Source organism: Apteryx mantelli, chromosome 17 (assembly GCF_036417845.1).
Source record: "Apteryx mantelli isolate bAptMan1 chromosome 17, bAptMan1.hap1, whole genome shotgun sequence".
NCBI classification, from domain to species: Eukaryota; Metazoa; Chordata; class Aves; order Apterygiformes; family Apterygidae; genus Apteryx; species Apteryx mantelli.
In genome coordinates, this window is record NC_089994.1 from 7706310 (window position 1) to 7730620 (window position 24311).

Here is a 24311-nt window from a genome sequence, read left to right on the forward strand (position 1 = left end):
ATTGTGAACAGATGAAAGGACATGAAGGCTTTTACCTTTAGATTAATAGTTAAATGCCACCTCCAGTTGGTAGGTCATTGCATTCAAAGCCAGTTTCATGATTTTAAGGAAGAAAGTTAATGATTCTTCTTCGGGGCCTAGTGGACTGCTGTCCATGTTATGGTTGTTGCTGTGGGACAGTCTCAGACAAAACCCAAAGACCAGCTTGCACAAGTTTCATGCTTTAGAAATGGGAATGGTGGCACATTCTCATTCTCCACAGTTGACTGTAGATTTGAGATACTTCTGGTTAGTGGAAAAACTTTGGATGTATCTCTGGTCAGAAAGCTTGATAGGTACTGGAGTATGCTCATGGCATGACACAATTCTGTTTTAGGAGATTCTCAGTCATCCTAGTTTAGCCTGTCACATTAGAGATACAGTTACAACTTATTTTACTAGATTTTAGTTTAGATTTACAGAAATGTTTTAGATGAACTGTGCACCAAACAAAAGCCCCAACCCTCCAAATCCACCTAGTAGCACGGTAAGCCAGTTGCATCACCGGTTTATAAAGAACACAGGTGGCCAAGCAAATCAGATCTTTCATCTGAGAATTACTACATGTTTTTCAGGCCAAATCCTGAAAAAGGGTAACCACAGTTCATTTATGCTTTTGTTTTCCTGTATCTCTCATAGCAAAAGTATCCAAGTACCTTACAATTGTTAATCACTTTGGTCATGTTAATCACAATTTGTTCTTGGAATTTTATTTTATTCCAATTTTACTGTGCACTGATTTTTTTAACTGAATTTTTACTATGCACTGGATTTTTACTCATGCACTGAAAAGCAGCAGTCCCGGTGGGAGGGAAGGTCTATGGCTTAGTTTGGTTTAATCTGAACCAAAATGTGTATGATGAATTAAGGGCATAAAATCAAAGCCTGAGTTTTTTAGGCACATGTGACTGCCCTGAAGAGAGCACCATCAGCAGCGACTGCTGCCTGGCTCGACGTGCTCGGATCTCGTGCCTAACAGAGTAAAGCAGACAGAAAGACGAGGCGCAAAGGGTAACTATAAATATGTGCACTGCCAGCGGTGACTGATGTTTGGGAGAAACGCTACGGAGCCTGGGCCGTTGTCTTCAAAGAGAGCTTGAATTAATTTGTTAGAAGCACCGGACTGGAGGAGAGTTAAGAAACGGATATTCCTGGGGTAGACAGTCACCCTGCAAGGAGAAGGACTGTTTGCAGGCTGCGGGGTCACAGGCAAGCTGCTCTGAAGGAAGGCTGCTTTTTTTAAATTTAATGGTGCTCTTGCTTCCCAGCTGTAGTTCTGTGTTGTGCATGCGGCCCTTGCAATGTCACCGTGTGGTAACAAGAACATAAGGGAAGAGAGCCGCAATTGTGTAGCGGCCTTGTTTGACTCAAAACACAGCATCACTAGCACAGATCTAACGACAGAGGGCGATCCATCACTAAGAGGATGGCAAAGACAGCAGGACTTGGTGATTCAGGGCATTTTTTAGTACAGTGTGTGTAGCAGGCCTAGTCTGGAGCACTTACAGCGCGGACTAAAACCGCGCTCGCTGCAACGCCGACTAGTTGTTCTGATGAAAGATAGGCTAACCAGCTCTAATGCTTGAGGTTGTTACCTTTATTATTGAAGTAGGTTGATATTTTTTTCCTCCCCGAAGAACACTCCCTCTTCTTGTCATCTACCATGAGAAGCTGGGAAAAAGGAGAATTTCCCTGAAGTTCTTGTCCCCAGCCACTGCTCCCCTGTCAGTGGTTAAGGCGAGAGCAGCTGAGGGCAGCGCGGCCAGCAGCTCCCCTATGTTCTGGAAGAACAGAGAAGGTGACTGGAAGAACCTCAAGCTCAGGTAAGTGAGAGCTCAGCCTTATTCTCTGCAGCATTTTTATTTACAGTATCAGAGCCTATGACTTTAGAAGCTTAGCTTATATTCAAAATATTTCTTAAACAAGTTATTACTTGTTTATAAATATCACATTCTGCCTTTCAGAGTTAATATAATAAATGACTAGCCAAATCTGCCTTACCTGGCCTTTCTACTCTGTCTTCAGACAAAACTCTCACTTCTGTGCATTTTTAATATGATTTTGATTCAACATTTCTTCATAGAACAGACAGGGGAGGAAAGCAAACATGCTCCCTGCTTTGGAACATGACGAAATAGAAGTAAAAGCCGCCATTTCTCAGAGCAAGATTTATATGAGAACAGAACAGTTTCCAAACCTTGGAATTTTGACAGCAAATGGGGACAGGGAAGTGAGTCTGTAGCTGAAAGAACAAAGCGCCAAAATATTAATATTAATATTATAAGTAACGTAAACCTTTGTGCTTTCAAAATGAGATCTACCTGGCTGGGACGTGGCACACAAGGCTTGTACAAGAAGGTCTTGCGTCCCATGAACATGGCTAGCTTCCCTTCTTCTCCCAGGATCGCTGAGACGTGATGGGCAGCCGAACTAAAAACTTGGTTTGTGTTGTGCGTAAGTGAATTAATTCCATTATTGACCCAGGACCATGTTAATTATATCTGGGCCTTAATCATTGTTGACTTCAAGCTGAAAAGACAAATCGTTTGTGACCGATGTTGCAATGTGCCTAGGTGCTGATGTCAGCACACCGTAGAGCGTTGTTTGTGGAACAAGTGGTGCTAAAAACAAAGACGTGCTGTATGCAACACATTTCTTCTGAAACAAGTTTAATTACAGTGTGTGTGAGTGCCAGATCCTGACATGCTAATTTAAGTATTTATAACGTGTATGAAGCAATTCAAACGGATCTTTAGCCTTTTTATGTGACTAAGTCTGTTGCAGCTTTATTATTGAGTATACTCAACCGAAAACACAGTCAGTCCAAGGGGAAGCATTCACCCGGCTTGATTCAGCTGTGTTTCTTTGATCCAGCTATTGTTTTACCGATGCCTAGAGGGTGAGCGTAATTGCCCAGACTCGCACATTAGCGATCGTTGTCTCCGATTCCGAAGGGGAAGGTGGCTCTTGACAGCCAGGCCATTCTCCACGCGCGTCATATTTCAGCACTTCCCGAGCTCCTTAGGCCTTGGCGCTGTGTTGAATGAATATTCAACATCAAGACAACTGCCAAAACAGCAAGTACGTGTCTAGAACTAAATCTGTGACTTATGTCAGAAAATGTGTCCTAATTTGAGAAAGAAGGAGCAAAGGCTATGCCCATAGAAAACCAATCAGTATTTCAGGCTGCCCATTAAGAGTCATGTCACACCAGTGTCGTCATCTTCTTGGTGAAGCTCGTAGAGAACCCAAGCTATTCCTGCCTCTGGACCTATTAGTACCCCTGACCTTTTCATTTTTATCAAAACATTAGTACTGCAAGAATGGAGGTATTTTATTGTCTTAATGGCAACATTGTACTCAGCAATAACTGACAGAAATCAGACTACAGCCAGGGCCAAAGGATATCTTGTATTAACTCCAACCTATAAATCAGTGCTAGAGTGAAACTTCAATACATCTTGCTCTCTTTCATTCCAAGACTTAGTATTCCTCAAAAGAAGAAAAACTGTAATCATGAAGGACTTTTTTTTTTAAATATGGGAATTTGTTAAATGGTAATTTACTAAATTATGGAATCAAAAATCAAAATCAACGAAGAATAAAAATACTGAGAATTCCAAACCTAAAAACCCCAGCTAGTGCTGTGGGGAAAGATATTTTTCAGGAATATTTTCTATTCAATTTCTTTACCATATAATTTCTGTTCAAATCATTGTTGTTGTTTTTTTTTCCCCCTCTCTTCCAAATTTATTTTAGGTCAACCTGGCTATTTCCTTTTTTCACTATTAGTTTCTCTTTTTGTGAAAACTTTTCCAAGGATTTCTTCCTGATTGCTTTGATTCCTCAACTGCTATTTCAGAAATGTAATCTCATCTTCCATCTTATAGTCACTGCTTTAACAGGGAGATTCAGAAATGCACTAAAATATATCCTAAAGATTATTGCACATATTATTAACTGTTAACTTTGGTGGATGGTCTTGACATTTGCCTACTTGTTTTATGCCCTGTTACTAAGTATATCCTACAGTATAAATCCTATAAAGTTACAGTTCTTCCTCTTTTGATACATCTGATAAGACAGGATATGTTATTTTATGCCAAATAACATAAAAAGAAAGCATGTCTACGTTTTCCTGGGGTGTGTGTGGGGGAATAGGTTAGGACATTTAGTTAAAAGTTTTACCTTTTTGCCTAATTTCAATTACATTTGAGATCTCAGAGGTCTTCATGAAGACTCTGAAGGGACATTTCCGATATCAAGTTGTGGCTGATGAATTGATTTTTAGGAAGGAGAGGCAGGAATCACCACATTCTTTTGGGAGCAATTGTGTATCATATTTTATTCTGGACTGAAATGGCAAAATAAAAACTCACCTCTTAATTCAGGTTCCACACAGTCAGGAATACAAAGTGGGTGGTGTGATATTTCTCTGCTATATCAGGTAAATCTGCGTTTTGTCCTTTGTCTGCTGTGATGTTCCAGAGCTTGCTGTGCTTTGCCAGTGCTGGCCGCTGTTCTGCACCGGCCTCCTGCAGTATAACGCAGCATGAGACACCCAACCCTTGGGCAGCAAGATAACAGAGCTCTCAAAACCCTACCAGCTAGAAGACAGGCCTGTAGTGGTCTGCAATAAATGGGATTACTTCTGCCATAGCCTATGCTCTCCTGTAGCACCTTTTGCATCACATAGGCTGCTTAACTCTGTGACCATCGTGTCACATATTGTGCTGTGCTCCTGCAAGTATTTACTACCCGCGGTCCTTCCAATAGATTGCAGCAAGCTGCACTATGCCTGAGCAAGTGAATTTAAATTACATTATTTGCAGCTCTTTTTTCCAGCAAACATAGCCTTAAGTCAAAAAAAAAGATCTAGTAATGGTTTATGGCTGTTCTACATGCAGACTTTGAGTTTCAGTGAGTGTTTATATAGGCAGTAAGTATACTCGTACAAAATTACTGTTGTGGTTGAACTCTCTGTTTTATGCTGTTAGATGTAATAGTGCCAAAAGAATTGCGGAGACGAAGGCTGGGATATGAAGGGGTAGTGTTCAACTAAGGCATGGTTCCAGGTTTGTATTGTGCGTGTACATAAGACAAGAATATTGATAACATGTTGGAGTCTTGTTTGGATGCAGTTTATATTGTCTTTAAACCAGTGATTAGTTAGACGCCCAGAATGCAATATTTAAGGTCTGAGTCAGCTAAATCTTCTCATCAGAGCAGCTCAGTCTAGCGGGTCTTATTCCTATATCTGAACGAGCTAATTATTTTGCTAACTCTTCGAAGCGTGCTTCCTGAATTACTGGGGGGAAGGCTGCGACATATGTTTGGAACTGAGCTAAAATGATCATTCTTCCTGCATTTTCTTGCAGCACTTCTGTAAGTGTAGATGAAACCACCCTTCTCTGTTGTTCCTCAGTCCTCTACTGCACATTTACCATGTTATTAAGCTGCCTGGCTCTCTCTTATTGAACTGGATGCACTCAGGCATCAATATTTATTACATATGAGTACCTTAAGGATGTAAAGTGTGTTTAAGAGGCAGAGATCTTCCAGGATCCTGCCCAGAGGGAATGAATCCAGCTGACTCAATATTTTCAAATCACATCTTTATAGAAGAGGAAAAATCTCCCTTTTGTTCGTTTATGGAAGAGAAACCTTTTAACCCTAATCACACCTACAGTGCCTAGAATAGGGTCACCCTTTGCATAAAGGTATCACGCTTTGCGGAGCAGCGCTGGCTTTCTGCAGTGCAAAAGCTCTGACAAACGACCCCTTTGCACAGATGATGAAGTTTTGTTTAGCTACAACTGCATAACTAATACAGAAAACCCCACCGTGTTTCACCTGAGTGGAAACAAATGGGACTCGCTGTCAAGCTGAGCCAGCTGCATTACGACCCCCTCCTTGGACATGCATAATGGTCAGGATTTGTCCTGTTGCTTCATTTCTTCTTCCAGCCCTTCTTCTGTCTGATGCCTCCTAAATTACGCACTAGCAACTACAGACAGAGAAATTTGCAGCCTATCGGGGCGACGTTCCTTGACTGTGCAGTCAGTAAAATGATACAGTGCTCGTCCCCATCTCAGCTGCCCCTCAGCTCTGAAAGCAAGAACTGCCTGATTTCCTTCAGACAGTTTACGTCTTGTTGGGCAGGCTTGCCTCTTCAAACAGCTTGAACATTTTACGTTATTCTTGATTCTATGAAGGGAAAGATTTAAAAAAACCCACAAAACTTTGGGGTTAGAAAAATGGTAAAACAATGAAACACATTTTTCCGAAGTAGAGAACTGACATTTTCAGTTCTGTGCTGTGGTTACCTCCTCATCTCTCTATTTAGACACCATTAATCACAGAATAGCTGAGGCTGGAAGGGACCTCTGGAGATCGTCTAGTCCAAACTGTGTTGGACGCTAGCATTAGGGTCAGCCTTCCCTGCTCCTTGCTGTCCTGCACAGGGATAGAGTTAGGCTGGGGCAGTTCGAGGCCTGGGGCGGTTGGGTCCATTTTCACAAGAATTTTATGACCTTTCTGAGTCATCTTTCCCTCCAGCATTAAATGCGGAGGGTGCACGGGCCAGCACCAAGCCTGGCACCACAGCACACCAGGCCTGCATGTATACGCTGGAAACCACACTGCAATAGGAAGCACACTGCGCCTGTGCCATCACCTTCAGCAGGGGCACTCCCACCAGGTAAAAAGCATTAGATCTACCACTGATTTTAGCTACTAAAAAGATACCCCCCCCCCAAAAAAAAAGCAGCAAAGCTAACCAGTAGAATTTGCCTCCAGAAGACATTAAAGAAAAGCATTTATTAGCATTCAAGTAGCCATTTTTTAGACAAAATGCACACAACTAAATTCAAGGTACAGAAGGAATATAAGCTCTCATCTTTAAAGCAAGTGCTTACTGCTGATGGTCAAAGACTAGCAACTATTTTTCCCTGGGCAAACTATAATAGTTTCATCTCTAAAAGGAGTTTTATGCTGTCTTCTGATGCACATGTAGGAGACCACAGGTTAGAAGAGACCACTGACTCAGTGCAACTTTTATATTCTAACATGTTAGCTTGATTTTGCTCTTTCCCCATCCTGCATGCATATCACACTCCTGGTTTTAAACTCAGTCTGTACTAGGAAAATGAGTTGCTGCTGGCAAGTGTTGTCAGCAACAGATTTTGGTAGAACCGTACTGAAAAGTATTTGGTTATAGTTTTGCCTGGGAAGGCCTTATGCTTCTCTAGGGAAAGCCCTTCTATGACATTGCCATTGGTCTTCCTGTGAGGATGCTGAAAATGGTTTTAATTCCATGTTCAACACCCATTTGCAGCAAAACTCCTATAAATTCCTATTGGTAGTTAGGACAATTTCCTAGCATAGACAAGACTGTTGGAGAAGTTAACTATGAGCCTTTCTTGTTTCATATAATTAGTTATTGATTAATGTTTGATAGGCTGAAATAATGAAGAAAGGGAGAGAACATTATGAAAAAAACAAAAAGGATCTGTTTCTTGTATCACAGGAAGATCTCAATATCTCCGGAAATAACTTCTAGTGGAGAATTCTAGACTTCCTAGCTTATTTCCCCCCATTGTTCTACTTGTGGCCTGTCATAGATATGAAACTGTTGACAAATGGCATTTCAGGAGGAACCGATCCAGAGTAACTGAGGAGGAGAGTTTTGTTTTTGAAGGGCTCATATAATAATGCAACTCTTACAAGAAGATGACAACAGAGGGCAATAGATCTCTGTGAAATATCATGTCTTCAGAAAGGTTTCCACTTGATGACACGGATGGCAATCGTGGCCGCTCTTTTCACCGCCTCAGAGGGGTCATTCAGACACTGCTGAAACGTATCTATATGATCTAGGAGTGTCTTGCGGCCCTCGGGTAACTCAGCCAGCATGGTGAGGGTTTTGATCGCGCTCAGGCGGGCTTTGCTGGTTTCCCCAGCAACCAACTTCAGCAAAGGTGGAATGGCTTCAGCACCTAGCGCTGAGTATCTCCCTGTGGAAAAATAAACTGCCTTTACAATGTGTTATTATTGCACATAATGAAACAACTTTGAATTGCCACTTTTGACTCCCTGCCCAGCTACAGCTCTGAACACCCCAGAGTGTGGAGTGCAAAGAGGCTGGATGTGCTTTTCCACTGAAGACCAGAGCTAACTGCCAGCTCTTTATTTTTTAGAAAAAAATCTTTCTTAATTATTAACTTCATTTGCCTTTCACATTATTATGTCATTTGCAAAAAAAAAAAAAAATCTAAGAATGTATGAGACACCAAATGATAGGATAAAATTTTGGGGAGTTAGATGCCCTTAAGAACATCCTCCATTCTTTTCTTTTTAAACACAACTTCAAACACTTAGATCCACTCCTGCGTCGTCTTTTGAAGTTAGGGGGACAGTTGCAGAGGAGGACTGGAACACAATTGCTGTTATTAAGAGTCTTTTATGTCTAATTACTCATTCATCACACCGAAAATTTACCAGTTAGTATTTTCAGTGTCATGTAACTGACTTGGGGGAACTACAGCCATTATTAATACTAATTCCTTTCCTAGCTGTGAGAAGGAAACTCCTTCTAACCACAGAAAAAAGTTTCCAGGAAGCAGTGTTCCTCTGAGGACTGGTGATTCAGAGTGGCTCCAGGTACGTGGATCTGCATGAAGCCCTGACTTGAAGTGAAACTTTTTCCCCTCTGGAGAAGCACTATGGAGGCAAATGGCACACATGTCGTAGAGGTTTATCCTCTTGACCTACTTGAAGTGAATGAAGTGGGACTACAATACATTTCGCTAGACACTATGGGGTGAATGAAGTTGCTGAAGACAGATCTAAAGACGTGTCCTACTCTTATAACTTCTTCAACAGCTTCAACACTACTGGAAACTGAAGGCACGTGTTTTGTTATTGGGTTGCCTTAGAACGGGATTCCAGAAAGCATCCTTGGCAGAACTGCCTCTTTCTCTCACCCTGCGGCGTAACGGTAGCAAGCATCAGCGCTCCTGTTGCACTGGCTTGGACTTCAGGCTCTGTATCTTCTAACAGGCTCACCAGCACAGGAATAACGTCTTCTTCACATACCATGTTTTTTCCCTCTGGATGGGTACTGTGCAGAAGAGATGGTTAAGTTGCTTTCTTGAACTATGTTTGCTAGCCTTGCTACTACTTCATGTCCTAATGGCCATGAAGTTAGATGCCTGACTGTTGAACCCTTTACAGATTTAAACCAACTGCTAAATTTGGGGTCTGCAGGGAATTCTTTTCCTGAGTAAGTTTTGATGCTTTCTTTCCAGCCTCTGTAAAGTGGGGAATATTTAACATGGCCCAACTACTGCAGGGACCTAGATAGTGATATTCATATTCTAGGTCCACTCCTGCCTTCTTTCTATGACTCATTATATCAATAGTTTCTTTTGCTATAAGACCTCATATTGTTATAGGACAGCAAGAAGTGTTTTGTGACAGTTGGTATGTAAGCTAGATGGATGATCTGCAGACCCTTTTATACAAGATAGCTGTTGAGCAATTTGATCTGTGATTGCGGGATGCAGTTGACTCAAGTGGTTCCTTTCATCCAGCATTTGATCCACAAACTAAATACTTAAGACTGCTCTTTCTAATCCATCACCGATATATGTAGCAGCCTATGTCAGAAAACTATTTATTTTTTCAATCACACTGAAAATTTACCTAGACCCTTAATAATTTTTTTGAGAGAGAACTGTTGTGAAAAAAATAAGGGAGCTTCTCTCTACCTATAAATGGTAGAATGAAATGAAATGGTAGTGAATGGAATGAAATGAAGTGGTAGAATGAAATTCTCTCTACCTATAAGTGATAGAGAGGATCCTGGTTTCACACCAGAATTTTTTTTCCAGCAGTAGTGTGCCAGGAAAAGTCCTGATTTCACTATGAATGTGGAAGACATATTGGAGGAGAAGGCATACTACTCCTCATCAGCATCTGCTTCCCTGAATGATTTAAAACAGTTATGATTTTAGAAGTTTCTCTCTATGTGTGCAGCTAGGCTGACATTACTTTACATGTGAAATGTGACAGGTTCAATGTATAGTGGAACACATCTGTGAACTAATGAAGTGGATTGAGTTATGAGATGGGTATTTTCTTGGGGATATGTATTATACACAGACTTCTTTTCTTTTACCTGAGTCCTAACAGAACCCAAGCTGCTTTGCTTCTGATGGCCACTGATGAATGTGTGAGCTTTTGCTTCAGGATGGTAACGGCACCACTTGCTAGAGCTTCAAAAGCCTCCACACACAGACAGTTGGCGAGTGTGTCTAAGATTAGCTCCTGGATTTCATCTAATTCAGTCTTCAATTTGAATACAAGTGAGGGAATCAAGCCGGCATGCAAAATGCCTACAGCCCCTGCAGGAGGAGACAGAGAAGGACCATGGGTGAAAGTGTGAGTGCATTTACTATTTCTACCTGCATTTTGAATTTTTTAGTAGGATCAAAATACACATGGTAACTCATTTCCTTACACAGATGTGGGACTGAGACATAGAAGCTACTATAACCCTTGCCTGCTCACAAGTGCCATCCTGGCATTGCTTCCTCAGGCTTTACTCAGAAAATTTCAAATCTTTTACTGTCTCCATCTCCTGGAATTTTCTCAACATTTTCTCCATTATTTTGTACATGGTCATATGCAAGGATGAGTGATGTCTTCCAGACTGACGACTTTCCCGGCAGTGCTGGAAAGACATCAGCCCAGGTAATGCTCACAGTGACAATTGCTCTAATGTTTCCAGTTTCCTCCACTATAATATTTCTCCCTACAATTATTCTTGCTGAGCAAATATAGGACAGAAATAGCTGCAAGGTACCTTCTGTCCAACCTTCCTAACTTTTCTCAACATGAACAGGTGCTCAGAGAGGCTGAGATGTGAGCCTTTAGAGCTAAGGCTTTGATATCATTCTCCATTATGGTTTCTCCTGGGGAAGCCAAGGTTTTGGAAGCCATCAGCTTCCTCACACATTTCTTTGCAGTAATTCTATCCTGGAAGCAATTTGAATTTTGAGCTTTCCAGCAGTCAGTCCTCTTGCACTATTTTGTAAAGACAGTAGTATCAAAGGTAGAGTGATTGTGCTCTGCCCAGCAAGTGATGGCTTTGCTATGAGCAAGTGACTGACTTACTCTATTTCTTACACAATACTAAGTCAACATGGAAACAGCAATGCCATGGGAAAGCAAAAAGCAGAACGTACTGTCCACGAGTAACTATATGAAAACAAAATTCTCCAGCTGTCTTGTTGCTAAGACTGATTCTTCAGTTGCTAAGAGAAATGTGGTTTTATCTGAAGTGATTCATATATGGTTAGATAAGGACAATTTGTCGATAAGAGTCATTAAGGTATTTTCAAACAAATCTCCCCAGTCAGGGATAAAAGGACAAGTAGAAAAGGGATTTTAATGGTCTTTGATAGCACATGGGAGAAGTCCTCAACTTGCCAACCAGGCTGAGAAACATGACTCTTAATCTAATCTAGAGGTTATTCTGTTGTATATATATTTCTGAGGTTTTACTGATGTTGAATAATTTATTATTTTGTTAATTTATTAGGATCCACTTTACTAATGCAGATGCAATGAAATGCCCCGGGGTGATATTATTACAGATTTTCCTACCTATGCTACATTTGGAGGTCAGTTGCTGTGAAAATTCAGATAAGTAATAACGAAAAACAGATTCATTTTAAAACATAATGTTTCAAAATAAAACCCTTTTCCTTGTGCCAGAAAGGCAATATGGGGAAGGAAAGTGAATAAATGTTATCTTTGAGCCTGTGGTGCTGTGTATCACTAGATGAGGGTGGCATTTTAATAGCAGCAAAAAAAAAAAAAAAAAAAAAAAAAATGCAGGAAGGAAAAGAAGAAAATCCTCGTGGATCAGCTCTAGGTCGTTTGTGCTGTCCCCATTGCAAGAAGTGATAAAGAGAGCCTGCCCCACTGGTCTGGCCAGAGACTCTGAGAAAGGTCCGTGAGAAAGAAGCAAAGCTTGCACAGCTGACTCCATCATTCAGCATTAAATCCCTTGACAGATGGGTTATAGGTTTTAAGATTATAGGTTATAGATTACAGATAGAGAAGGCTTAGAGGTGGGTTAGACAACAGCAAAGATATGGCTGGGAAAACTCCATGCCTTATGGAGTCCAAGGTGGCAGGGAAGCCACTAGAGAACTGCTGTCATGGAGGCAGCTTAAAGCAGCCCCAGATGACTATAAATTATATCCGGAACTGATTTAGTCATGTTTCCCCAATGGTCTTTTGAAATAGCCCATGGAAGACAAGATTTTTCAAAACCAGCTTGTAAAACTCCTCCCAGAATTTTTCATGAAAAGAAACTATATGACCTTTCTTCATGAAATTGGGATACTCAGACTGCTCACACAGTCACCGCTTACACTTACAAATTCTGGGATGCCTTGGAAATAAGTACAAACTCAAAATTTCCGGGTGAAGGGGGTACAGTTTCAGAGAAAGAGTAGTGGATTAGAGGTGATAGACCCATAAGCTAACATTCCTGTAGCCAGTGCCTAATTTTTGTATGGTTGCTTTACCAGATGATCTGTGATATTTTCAAACCAAAACCATATCCAGACACTTGACCTTAAAGTAATTCATTCTTTCCAGATAAAATAACATGCTGAATGCAAATGTAACTTAGAGTAGAAAGAACTGAAGTTTAAAGCTCCACACTCCTCCAGAGCCTTTGTGTAGCTGTAATTCACATTGATACCAATCTTTCTTGGGTTAGGGTCACACCATAAGCATTATCATTTCCGAAGCAAATACTGGTTCTTGCACAGAGTGGTCAGCATTCTGGCTTGAGCCCAGAAAAGCCATTGCTTGCTTTAGTTTTTCATCTTTCTGTTACTACCATTGCTATAACATTCTGTCTCCCTTGCTCACACTGGTGCACATACTTTTTTCTCTTTCCAGACTCGTTTCCATTACTATTTTTTGCACTTGCCTTCAAATATTTAATAGGCATTTTTTTAACCCATCATCTTTATTTTCATTTTTCCTTTCCTGTGCTACTTTTTCAGGTCTTCCTTGTTGACTTTCTTTTGATACACTTGATCTCTTGATCACCATATGTGTATATAATATAAGCATTCATGGTTCGTATTCTGTATCCCTGTCTTTCACCTCTCTTCTCTACATGTTGTACTGAAGTATTCAGCTAGACAGGGCCACTTTCATTGGCCCTTGAGTTTGTTTCTTCCAGTTAATGTTTACTGACCTTCTTTGACTCAGTCATCTCTCATTCATTGTGTTTGCCCTTTATGTCTTGTCTTTGGTGCTACCCTTTGCTATTGCACTGCAGTTCTGAGTACAAAATATACATCAAAGCCACTGTGTCTTTCCTTTTCAATAAGCTGGCAAGATAATGTACAGAGCATTGTCTAGGACAGCTTTTGTTCTGTAATGACAACAAATAGCATTTATTTTGTGGTCAGAGATCCTCATGTAGCTAGCTGATGCTTACTTTGTATGAACACTCTGGCTATTTTCTTTTTTTAATACGTTTTATTTTATCAGGCCAGGTCTCTGTACCAAGAACTTTCTTATCTACTGTTGTTTTTTTTTCTAAGCTGTACTGTCTGAAATGCCATGATGCTACTAGAGGGAGCTTCCTAGATATAAATATAGAAACAAAGACGGATTGTTTGACCTTGTCAAAAGACTCAATGTGGTGAAGAGAAAAGAGGGTGGAGAGGAAAGGCCATCAGCAACAAAAAAAGAGACTACCTAATAGCAAGACTGAAATTTCCAGGTGGAAATTCGTCATGGTTTTCCCAAGGGAACCAAAAGGTGAAAGGTCTAGGGAGGTGAAAAGGAAAAAGGAGGAGACATCATCAGTGGAAAGTTGCTTGAGAGCTGCTTGTAAATTTGAGCAGTCTTAGATCCTTGCATCTTACTGACCAAGCAATAGGAGGGGAAGGTAAGCTGGTGGTTCTAGTAATCCTATACTGAAAAAGGCAGCGGCATCCCGAGGATCTTGACTTTTCATTGAAATACTGCCTGTCAGTATTCAGTATATTGGAATACTGAAAACTAAAGGTGATTTATGTGTTGCTGAACATGTTGCAGATCTGCTGGAAACAGTGAAGCAGTGAAGAAAAATGTTTTCAAAATGCAAGTAGCTGTATTTGCAGTTGCATAGTTAAAATTATTATTGATCTGTTTTTCTGAGAACTTGTAATCTCCCCTAGGGCTGCTTTTTATCTCAGCACTCATCCCTTCCTCCTCGTAGCCCTCTGGCTACTTGCATTCTCCCTTTCCTGCCTCTTTTTTCGAATAGACCCAAGAGAAGTGGCATGTATTCTGTTCTCTCAGTATGGCCACAGGGCATGTAAACAAATTAAATTTTGTAGAAGACAAAGGAGTCATTTATGGCACATAACAGTAGTGTTTTGTTTTGTTTTTTTCCTAATTACATAAAGCAATTAAATCACATTACAAATCCTTTTCCTTACAAATGCCAGTTTTCAACTCAAAGCCATTTGAATATTTGTTTTAATAAGAAGCATGTGCTTCATGCGTTGCTGCAGAATGGTGTACGGCGCAATATAACATAGTAAATAATAGGTAAACACAGATTCTGTAGCACACGAATGCGTCGCTAATACCTCAGACATCCCTTTGGGATGTTCAGACAGCTATCTGAAACGCGCAGTAACAGCACTGCAACTTGGGAAGGGGCAGAAGATGAAAAGCAGCGGAGGCAGCCGCAACGGGAGCGCAAATCAGAGCGCGGCGTCGCGGCGCGCCGTGACACAGCCAGCACACGGCAGCTGCGAGGCCGGCTGGGAGCTCCCGAGCTGCGCACAGGAGCCAAACGATGCTGACGAACTCCCTAGGCCTAGCAGCTCTCTCGTTAGCACCGCGGTAGTTTAACATCACCATTTCAGACGTAATGGTGGCTACCAAACCAGCGAGTGCTAGCGCACGTTACGCACGTTCGATAATGCCGTGCCGCTGTCATATTTTCTTTCTGAGAGCTGAGCAACAGCTCCTTCCCCAGAAAATCTTCCTCATCGCTCCTTGCTCACCACCGTTTAGACTGAAAAAAAAATTTAATCTTTAGACTCCCTGAGAAGGCTTCTGAGTCACCAGTCACAAGAGCATAGTTTGAGAATCCTGTAGTAGCTAATTCAGTGTTAAGACTCAGCATGTAGAGACTCAGTGTTTCCAGCATCAAGGTTGTGTCAGGGAGCCGATTAAATACAACAATATTTTAAATTTGGGCTAAAATGTCTTTTCAGTATGTTTGGAGCAGAAGATAGGCCACAAGAGACGAAAAGGAACTCGCCTGCCTATACCCCTTCTGCTTTACCAAGCCTGCTACCTAAATAGAAAAAATCTGTTGACATCTTAGAAAGTCAGAATATTTTCTTCTTTGCAACAACATTTCTGTGTTTGTCTTTCAATAATATTTTAACAGAAATAAACATGATGTTTTGCTTGCATCTTGAAATATAAGCATTGATATCCTTTGCAGTATTTTTATTTTGCCTACCAGAACTCCAGCTGCCTGCATCTCCTGTATAAATAATCTCCCTTAAGCTTTCTAAATTTCAAACTTCATACATAGATATATTCATGATCATCCAATATAGCTCTCTGTGTGAGAATGCATGTGCACACCCGTAACTATAACACGCATTCAGTTGATCATACATGCATATCGATCACACACAAATTAGGAAATTTCTCAGCTTTTATTTCTCTGAAGAAGTACCTTTCCTTTATTCAGAGAAAGATTATAAAAAATCGTAAAAAAAAAAAAAAAATGAAAAAAAACCCAGAGGGTTTTTTCTTGTTCTTTTGCATAAAGAAGGAAATGTCATCCTGAAATTTATTAATTTCCTCCACAGGGAAGACTTTGCCAAAATGCATGAAGGAAGGAAAACAATCTGACATATGCAGTACTTGCTCCAAAGTCCTCAGATCAATTACTGGAGAGAAAATTAAAGGCTTGAGATAACAACTCCCAAAGAGCTGTGCCTCGACCACGAGTTGCTACCCAACTTTGGATGCGTCAGGTCAAAAATTCCCTTTTTTGCTGCCGGTCACTAATGGAGACATGCGACCATAAGATGTGACCAGGGCAGCAGTTTACCATAAAAGACACTGATGGCATCACTGCTGCCACAAGTACCTGCCATGAAGAATATAATTCCCGGAAAACAATGAATTTAGTGAGTGTGACAAAGTAAATATGTTCAAAAGAGAGCTTGGACTGGCCTATCTACAAACACTGACATAAATACTGGATTTTATATTTCCTTAAATACCGAGCACGTCGATCAAGAGTGCCGAAAGCGTTAACAACTACGCTAGCAAGTCTCCATCGCGGACAAACGGATCCAGTAAGGCGAACGCAGTGTTCCCGGTTTGAGACGTTCCTATGATTGATTACCGCTTTATGGCAGCAGCTTCCGGAGATCCCCTCTGCGAGAGGCCTGCCCCGTCCCGGAGGCTTGCTGTCAAGATGTGGGAAACGCGGCTCCTTCCCTAAACAGATGACTGTTGGATGGGGAGAAGAGCAGGACGAGGCAAAAGGCTGCTCAAGCGACGCTTCGGGGCGGCGGGGGAGCCGCGAGCTGAGCGAGGGCAGCTCGCCGCCGCGGTGCCCACGCGCCCTTCCTCCGCGCCGGGGCCCAGCGCCGCGGGGCTGGCAGGGCCGCGGGGGCTGCGGAGCCGGGCGCAGCGCGAAACCTCCTCCCCGGGCAGCCGCGCGGGGCCGGCAGCTCCTGCCCGGTGGGAGGGGGGGGCTGTGGCGATGCTCCGCACGGGTAAAAATGGTTTAAACTTTTAAGAGGCAAAGGCAAGAGAAATACGCAACTGCTAATTTTCAGTTTTCAGACTTTTTGCTGTGAGAACTCTTTAAAAAAAATCTTTTTCCCTTTTGGGACAACAGGCCAAAAAATTAAAGAAATAAGAATGAAATTTAAGAAATCGTGTTGTTAATTATCTTAAATTTCTGTTTTTTTACCATAAGGCTATATTTGTGCAACTGGACTTCTGTGTGATGAAAAGGCATTGCCTTGCAAAACCCACAGAATTTTATGGCTATGGGAACATAAATTTACAGTTCTAAAATAATATCTTAGTTATTTGAAATTTTTTTTTTCAACTAGTGAATTAACCTCACATATGCATGCTCCGACATGAAAGAGTAGTTATTTTGTCAATTTTGTTCCTTAGGAAAAATATGTAATTAATATGGAGAAAATATTCTCTGAACATCTATCATGTAACTGAATTACAAGTAATCAGAAACAGGGAATATGAAGGAGAAAGTTTCCTACATAGATTTGATTATACTACTGTCAAAAAATAAATCAAAATGAGAGGATTAAAGGAACATAGTACCTGGATTTAGTCATGTGTCTGATACAGAGGTTGAAGGGAATTTTATCTTGAAAACTACCTTGAATCAGCTTGGCTATATGAATCATTGCACAGACTGAAAACTCACTGAACGACTGTGAATTGCGGTAAAAGAACAGGAGGAGGTAAAACAAAATTTGGTCTCATTGTATATATGCTTCTTTTTTAGATTTTCATCATCGTTAGAGCGGCATGAGGCTTAATTTTTTTAACTACTTTTGAAAACAGCCTGAGAAAGTTTCCAAGAAGAAGAAGCTGGAGAAATTGTGGCGCTGGCGGAGCTCCGCTGGCTGCGTTGCTGACCTGGCACGCCGGCAGAGCTGCAGGGAGTTTGCCGAGTTTGTTCATGCTACGGTTCGCACTGCTTACGCTGGCGCCACGATGGGCACAGTAGCACAGTTACAACTGGTAAAATCTTTAGGAAAAGAAGAATACAGCAGCATAGGTGGGTGAAATCCTTTTCTGCTTCAAGCGGCCTGGCTTGGCAATTCTGTTCCAAAAGAGCCTAGAGGGAACACGTGCACCTGGGAGCCCCAGGCCCGGACGCTTGCTCGATGGAGCTGTGTGGGAGGACGAGTAATTCCCCGCAGTCCGCTCACGCCTGCCACCTTCCAGATCCGGCTGTTCATATGGAGAGCCAGGTTTCTAAAGCAAACTTATGCTGCTCAATGAATATTGCATTCTCTTCTGAATGTGGTTCTACAACAGTGCTTTCCAGTATTTTTAGCCTATACTTTACTTCCAACAGCAAAAAATTCTTAAATTGTAATTGAACACGTGGCTGGCCAGGGTGTGGGCTGCTTTGGGGACGCTCTATTTGCTATTTGCGGTGCCTCCCGTAAACGATGCTCTTGGGCTGAGAGCCTTCTTTCGCCAGCAAGCCGTAAATCACAGGCGCTTGCTGGAAGGAGTCTATCACCAACAGGCGCAAACCTTAGCAGTATACACGTTCTGTGACTAGCGATGCATGTCCGAATGAGGGTCTTTATGTGAATGAATAAGGATGTTCTTGTAAAAAGACTTTTTCTTATCATTTTTTGTAAAAGTGCAGCAGGACTCGAGCCACAAGTGCAGCAAAATGAACCTGTTATCTAACCTGAACTAAAATATTAGGTCTAGCTTCTATAACATGCCAGATTTAGCATAGGCACTTCAGTTAATGTACTTAGCTTTAAAGAACATTATAAACAGCACAGTCAAACCGCTAAGGCCTTAAGCAGAAATAGAGACTCATATTTGCCACAATTATAATAGATATCAGAATCTATCTCACAAGCTGTTAGACATAGATTAAAATGGCAGCAATTTCTAATGTTTTTAAAAATACCAGTGTTATAATTAACTCTGAAAACTACATTAGTTGAAAGATTTGATAGAGTGTTTATCAATTTAATCAGTTTGTTTGTTAAGTAAACCTAGCATAATGTGCTTTGTGCTTTTATCGATTCCACCAGCCAGTTAGTAAGGAAGTGATTCAGACTGCTGCACGTGGTGTCTAATGCCATTTTAGCCACCTCGGGTTTCTGAGATAGCTGCCTGCCACTGTCAGTTTTGACACAAGACTTGCAGGACACTTGGCCATTGCTAGTCTGCAGCTGGAGGCTAGACGGGATGCCCTCGGATGCTGAAATGGCCCTAGAGCCTTGTATTTGGAGGCTGAATAGCTTCCTGAGTCACTTGCCTTTGTCATTTGAATGGCTCTTCTGCATGTCAAGGCCAGAGCAAAAGCTCTTTTAAGGAAGAAGAGTGGAAAATCACAAAAATCGGAAGTCACATTTACTAAATTTTCTATTTGTCATTAATGTAGCTGTAGAACTGGCTCCTTTACAGTTTTTCCCGCCTCTGTCTAAAAATGCTTCACAAAGCAGGTAGTGATCAATTATAATTGGCTAAAACTACAACTTTGAGTATCTCCTTTGTACTTCATAAGTGGTCACCAGTGGGTAGGACTGCGGAAAATGAGGCCCTGATGCTGCCGTATAGGATTGCAGGTTCATAGGATAATTCCGGTTCGAAGGGACCTCAGGAGGTCATCCAGTCCCACCGTCTGCGGTGAGGTGTGTAGGCAGTAACCTTCTTGTCCATGTAGGCACAAAATTAACCACAGGCCAAATATGCCAAAGGTACAGTTACCTACACTCAGTTACTTAAATCTGAACACGGACCTCAAAATTTTCACAGGACTGCTCTGGCATCTAAAGTTGCAGTAGTAAAACTACCTGAGGTCTATAGTTCTCTTTCCGTAGCTTTCCAGAATCACCTTTGCGTCCTCAAATTAATTTTTCAGTCTTTTTTTTTTTAAGTACCAATTTCTTATTCCTGTTAATCAGACACTGGAAGGTAATATAAGGGACAAACAATAGCACCTGCTAAAATGATAGCTGTATTTTGAGGTTCCTACATGAAGCAGAACTATCATGTGTAAAGGATATAAAGACGTGAAATCTGATTACACTGTTTTTTTTCCAAGTGCCTATTAAAAATATATATAATTTTCTTAAGGGCGAAGTTTGATAATATGCCTTCAGCTGGCAAGAACATCAGTGACAAAAAAAAGATTCTAAATCAAGACATTCCTTCTTTTTGTTTGTTTGTTCAGGCAAAAATTAAACAACAAAACCTAAATGCCTACCTGTATCCTCAAGTGGGAGAAACCTACTTTCAAGTCACTGCTTCAATGAATATTTAATCATTCATACAAAGACAAAAACCTTCAAACAGGGAGACTGTAGCGGTGAAGAGGGGGTATCTCAAGAATAACCAATAGCCTGTTGCTCAGAAAATTTAATAGGTGATCTGAAACTGGTACTTTTTGTTTAAAAGCTTTGGTTTCAAAAAATGAGCACTTTCTGTTGAAAAAAATTTGCTAAAATAATTCCTAGCCTACTTTATTGCATCTCCTTGGCTCTAATTCCCAACGAATCTACAGATTTCAATCTCAAATGAGTTTGCCAGGCGTTGACATATTGGTCTTTTGCTGTATACTTTTTTATTTTCAATAATGTTTAATAGGTTTAGATAAGAAATTGCTGTTTGTGGATGTGCTTATAACAGCTACAGAATTGATGCCATGTTGTGTGTGCTTCTTAATTACCTACAGTTTGGTACATCTTTTTGTTTAAAAAATGCATTTTATCACAACGAATAAACTGTAAATGACTTTCACAGAATCACAGAATCGCTGAGGTTGGAAGGGACCTCTGGAGATCATCTAGTCCAACCCCCCTGCTCAAGCAGGGTCACCTAGAGCACATTGCACAGGATTGCATCCAGGCGCGTTTTGAATATCTCCAGAGAAGGAGACTCCACCACCTCTCGGGGCAACCTGTTCCAGTGCTCTGTCACCCTCACAGTGAAAAAGTTTTTCCTCATGTTCAGATGGAAGTGTCTGTGTTTCAGTTTGTGCCCGTTGCCTCGCGTCCTGTCGCTCGGCACCACTGAAAAGAGTCTGGTCCCCAGTCTGGTCATATGTGATATTTTTTTCTGTACTAAATGACTCCCACTTTCTTTCTGCATTAAAGTTTGATTTTTTTTTCTCCATTTCTCTGCCATTAATAATGGGAAATGAGAAAACACTATTCCTATTCTCCTGTTTTTTTCCCCTAATAATGCAGCCCTGAAGGATGGATGCTTTACAAAGAATTATACTCCTTTATCTTCCTTCAAGAAATCTCTGTTTCTAGCTTTCCTCCCATGGCGGCTCTGCAGGAGTTTGGGTCCATGCATCGACCCCAAAGCTCACGGTGAGAGCAGGCTGCTGCGGAGCGCCAGCTGCCCGGGAGGGCCAGCCCGTCTCCCCGGCTCGAGGCGAGCTTCCAAGCCGCTGCCCGCCAGCCGCGCCGTTTAGTGCTTGTTTGCCTCAACTTGGCTTCAGTGGCAAGTGCTGATTCAGCAGTCAAGCCAGTGACTGCGAGCTGCAGATATAGTAGGTACATAATAAAAACATGAAGAAATGTACAGGAGGCACTTACTTACATTTTTAGGCTTAGCTTGTTTTTTCTTTTTCTTTTTTTTTTCCTTTTGAAAAACTAGAGAAGTCCTTCTCGTTAGCTGATTGTGTTATTAGCTGTAACTCACTGTCTGGTTTCAAATTCCCACATAACTCCCATGATTAGATCTGATAGAAAGAGTGAACAGTTGATTTTAAGCCAAACCCTCAGTCATGAGTGATGCAGGACCAAGACACAAGAGTGAAATCCTGGTAGAAAATGAATTTTCATCCTAAATCTTAAAGCCAAAGGAGGTATTCAGGCTGATACCACCTGCTGAAAGATACATTCATGACTTTTTTCCCACCATCTCACAGCCACTGGTGCAAAGCAACAATAAGCCAGATAGTTATAAATATCAGATTCCAGTCATCTGCACTTGATGCTATTTTAAACTCTTCCACGTGAGAAAAATGGTTAAAAATAAAAATACAGCCTCTTTATTCTTCTCTAAATGTTCTGTTCAGTTCTTCATGCTCAAAGAGAATCACAGACCTATCTATAAATATCTAACCCAGATCTACAATTGCTTGTTAAAAAGAGAGTGTTTGGTAGAAAATTGAATGAAATACAAAATGTCTTTTATTATATTTTTATTACAGACCAGATGTGGCCTCTCAATTTTCCCCTCTATCATTTGAAGATGTACGTTCACCAAGAACCCTGTATGTGTGCGTATAAATATTTTGATGTTGTCATGGTGTAATAAACGTTAATGGATTAGAAAAACCCCTGTGGGACGTTTGCAAAAATCCCTGTGGGATTTTGCACTTAAGAACACATTCCTGTTTTAGCACTATTATCTTCACACTAAACATGTATGAATGCATCTATTTTGATTGATCCCAAACAGAAAGCGACACAAAAGAGGCAAAGATTTGGCTTTTGGTCAATGAACAGCACTGGAAAGTTGAGTGAAATGAGTGCAGTTATGTATTCCTGTAAGCTGCATATTAGATGTCACATATCAACAGTCAAACACTATTACCTTCGAATAAAAACCTCTTCTGACTTGGAAAAAAACCTGTGACCTGCCTTACCTGCAGGAGAGAGCAGGAATCCAATCAGATCATCACAATTCCCTCAAGGTGCTATTTGTTAACCCATTCATCCCATCAAGCGCTTTTTATGGAACATTGTAAGTGATAATTTTTCCAGACTTTTCAGGTATAAAAAGTAATGCAAATTATTCACTTTAAATACGCATTTATATGTTTTCAATCTAACCATATATAAAGAACAAGTTTTAGAGCACTGAGCTTAAGAATTATGCTTTTCATGTTTATCAAATACACCCAATTTGACTTTAGTATTTAATTATCTGCACAAGTTATTTTGAGACATATATTTCTCTTTAAATTCCTATGGAAGCTTGACTATGTGAAGTGCAATCAATGCCATCTGAAAGGCCTGGACTGAGAATTTCTGGGAACAGGACAAGGTGAGATTGAGGAAAATATAGACAGATCTGCTGATTTATTTTTCAGGTGAGTCAAGTTTTAACTATACCATAAATCAGCGGCAAGCTCCCAAACTGTGGTGTTGAAGCAATAACACCTGAACTTCTCAGAGCAAGACCTGTTCCATGATTCATGCGCTGCATGCTCATAATTCCTTCACTTATAAGATTTGATCTACAGTGAGGTGCCTCCCTCAAAACTGCAAGAAAGAAAGCATTTTGTTATATCAATCAAAAGTACCTAAAAGTGATGAAATCTGGAGAGAGCATGTCAGTGATGATCATCCTACACAGGATGATGGTAGCTGATGCCATTATTTCTACCAAAGTTGGTCAATGTGTGGAAGATGCTTTTTTTTTTTCCCACATGTAAAGTACTATGCTGAAGACACATGTAAGGTGACAGTTTCTATAGTAACTACTTGTTCTTTATGGAATAGCAGATTAAACCTGTACACCTTGTTATTGTTCTTTTAGCCTTCTATCTAGACTCAGTCAGTTACCACAGATACACTTTTTATTTTATTCCCTTATGAGCATAACTGTACTGGGGTTTTATGCAATTGCAAGTAAAGAGCACATTTGAAAAACAAAAATAAAAAACTATTAGAATTAAAACATTGACCACTGCCTGATAATATTAATTAAATATTAATACCAGTAAAATTCCTTGTATAAATGCAAATATATAGACTATGACACAATTTTGTTCAGAAAATTGGGAATTTCAGTTGTAAACTGCATTAGCCAACATACATTTACCCTAGCACAGGCTGTATCTACACTAGGCGTTCACCAGAATAACTTTGCTACTCTAGATGTACCAGCAAACTCTTCTAGTGTGAACAAGCCCTACGATTCATTACTTAGATGAAAATCTCCCTCACATGGTACACCGATGCTTGGTTCTTATTTGTGTGCAGGAAAAATAGTGCAGCTACACTCTGTTTTATACTAAAACATTTCATTATTATAATTCATCAATGCTGCAGCTCTGCTGATCATATCAGTAGTGGAAGTGGTAGTATTTACAGGAATCAGATGCTTTCTGCACTGTATTATGTTAGCCTTATTGTGGAAAAAAATGTCTGCATTCTGTCTATGCTGGAGTTTCTCTCTTGCTACCTCCAGCAGAAATGCATCAGTAATAAATTACGGCTATGAGATTAGCTATGTAGACAGAAACCACAGCTGTTTGATCAAGGCTGCAGCCCCTACAGTGCAACTAGTATTGTAGCATGGCTAAAAGGAAGAAAACACTAGAAAAAATGAGGGGGGGGAAAAAAGTAAATCCGCTAATGAGATAAGGGAAAATGATACTCAGCGCTACTTAAAAAAAGAAAAAAAGCTGTAGTAAATCACACAGACAAATGCACAAG

The 24311-nt window shown here is 40.7% G+C and overlaps 1 protein-coding gene across 1 annotated transcript in view; it reads right to left on the reverse strand.

The window, feature by feature from the left end:
* Nucleotides 1-6932: 6932 nt before the first annotated feature.
* The window catches only part of RSPH14 (radial spoke head 14 homolog), a 114138-nt gene continuing 96759 nt past the window's right edge, over nt 6933-24311 (reverse strand). The window contains exons 4-6 of the mRNA XM_013944865.2: nt 10220-10445; nt 9024-9160; nt 6933-8054 (exon numbers count right to left, since the gene is read on the reverse strand). Of these exons, the coding sequence (XP_013800319.2) occupies nt 7813-8054; nt 9024-9160; nt 10220-10445 (605 nt within the window). The 3' untranslated portion in view covers nt 6933-7812. The remainder of the gene's footprint in view (nt 8055-9023; nt 9161-10219; nt 10446-24311) is intronic.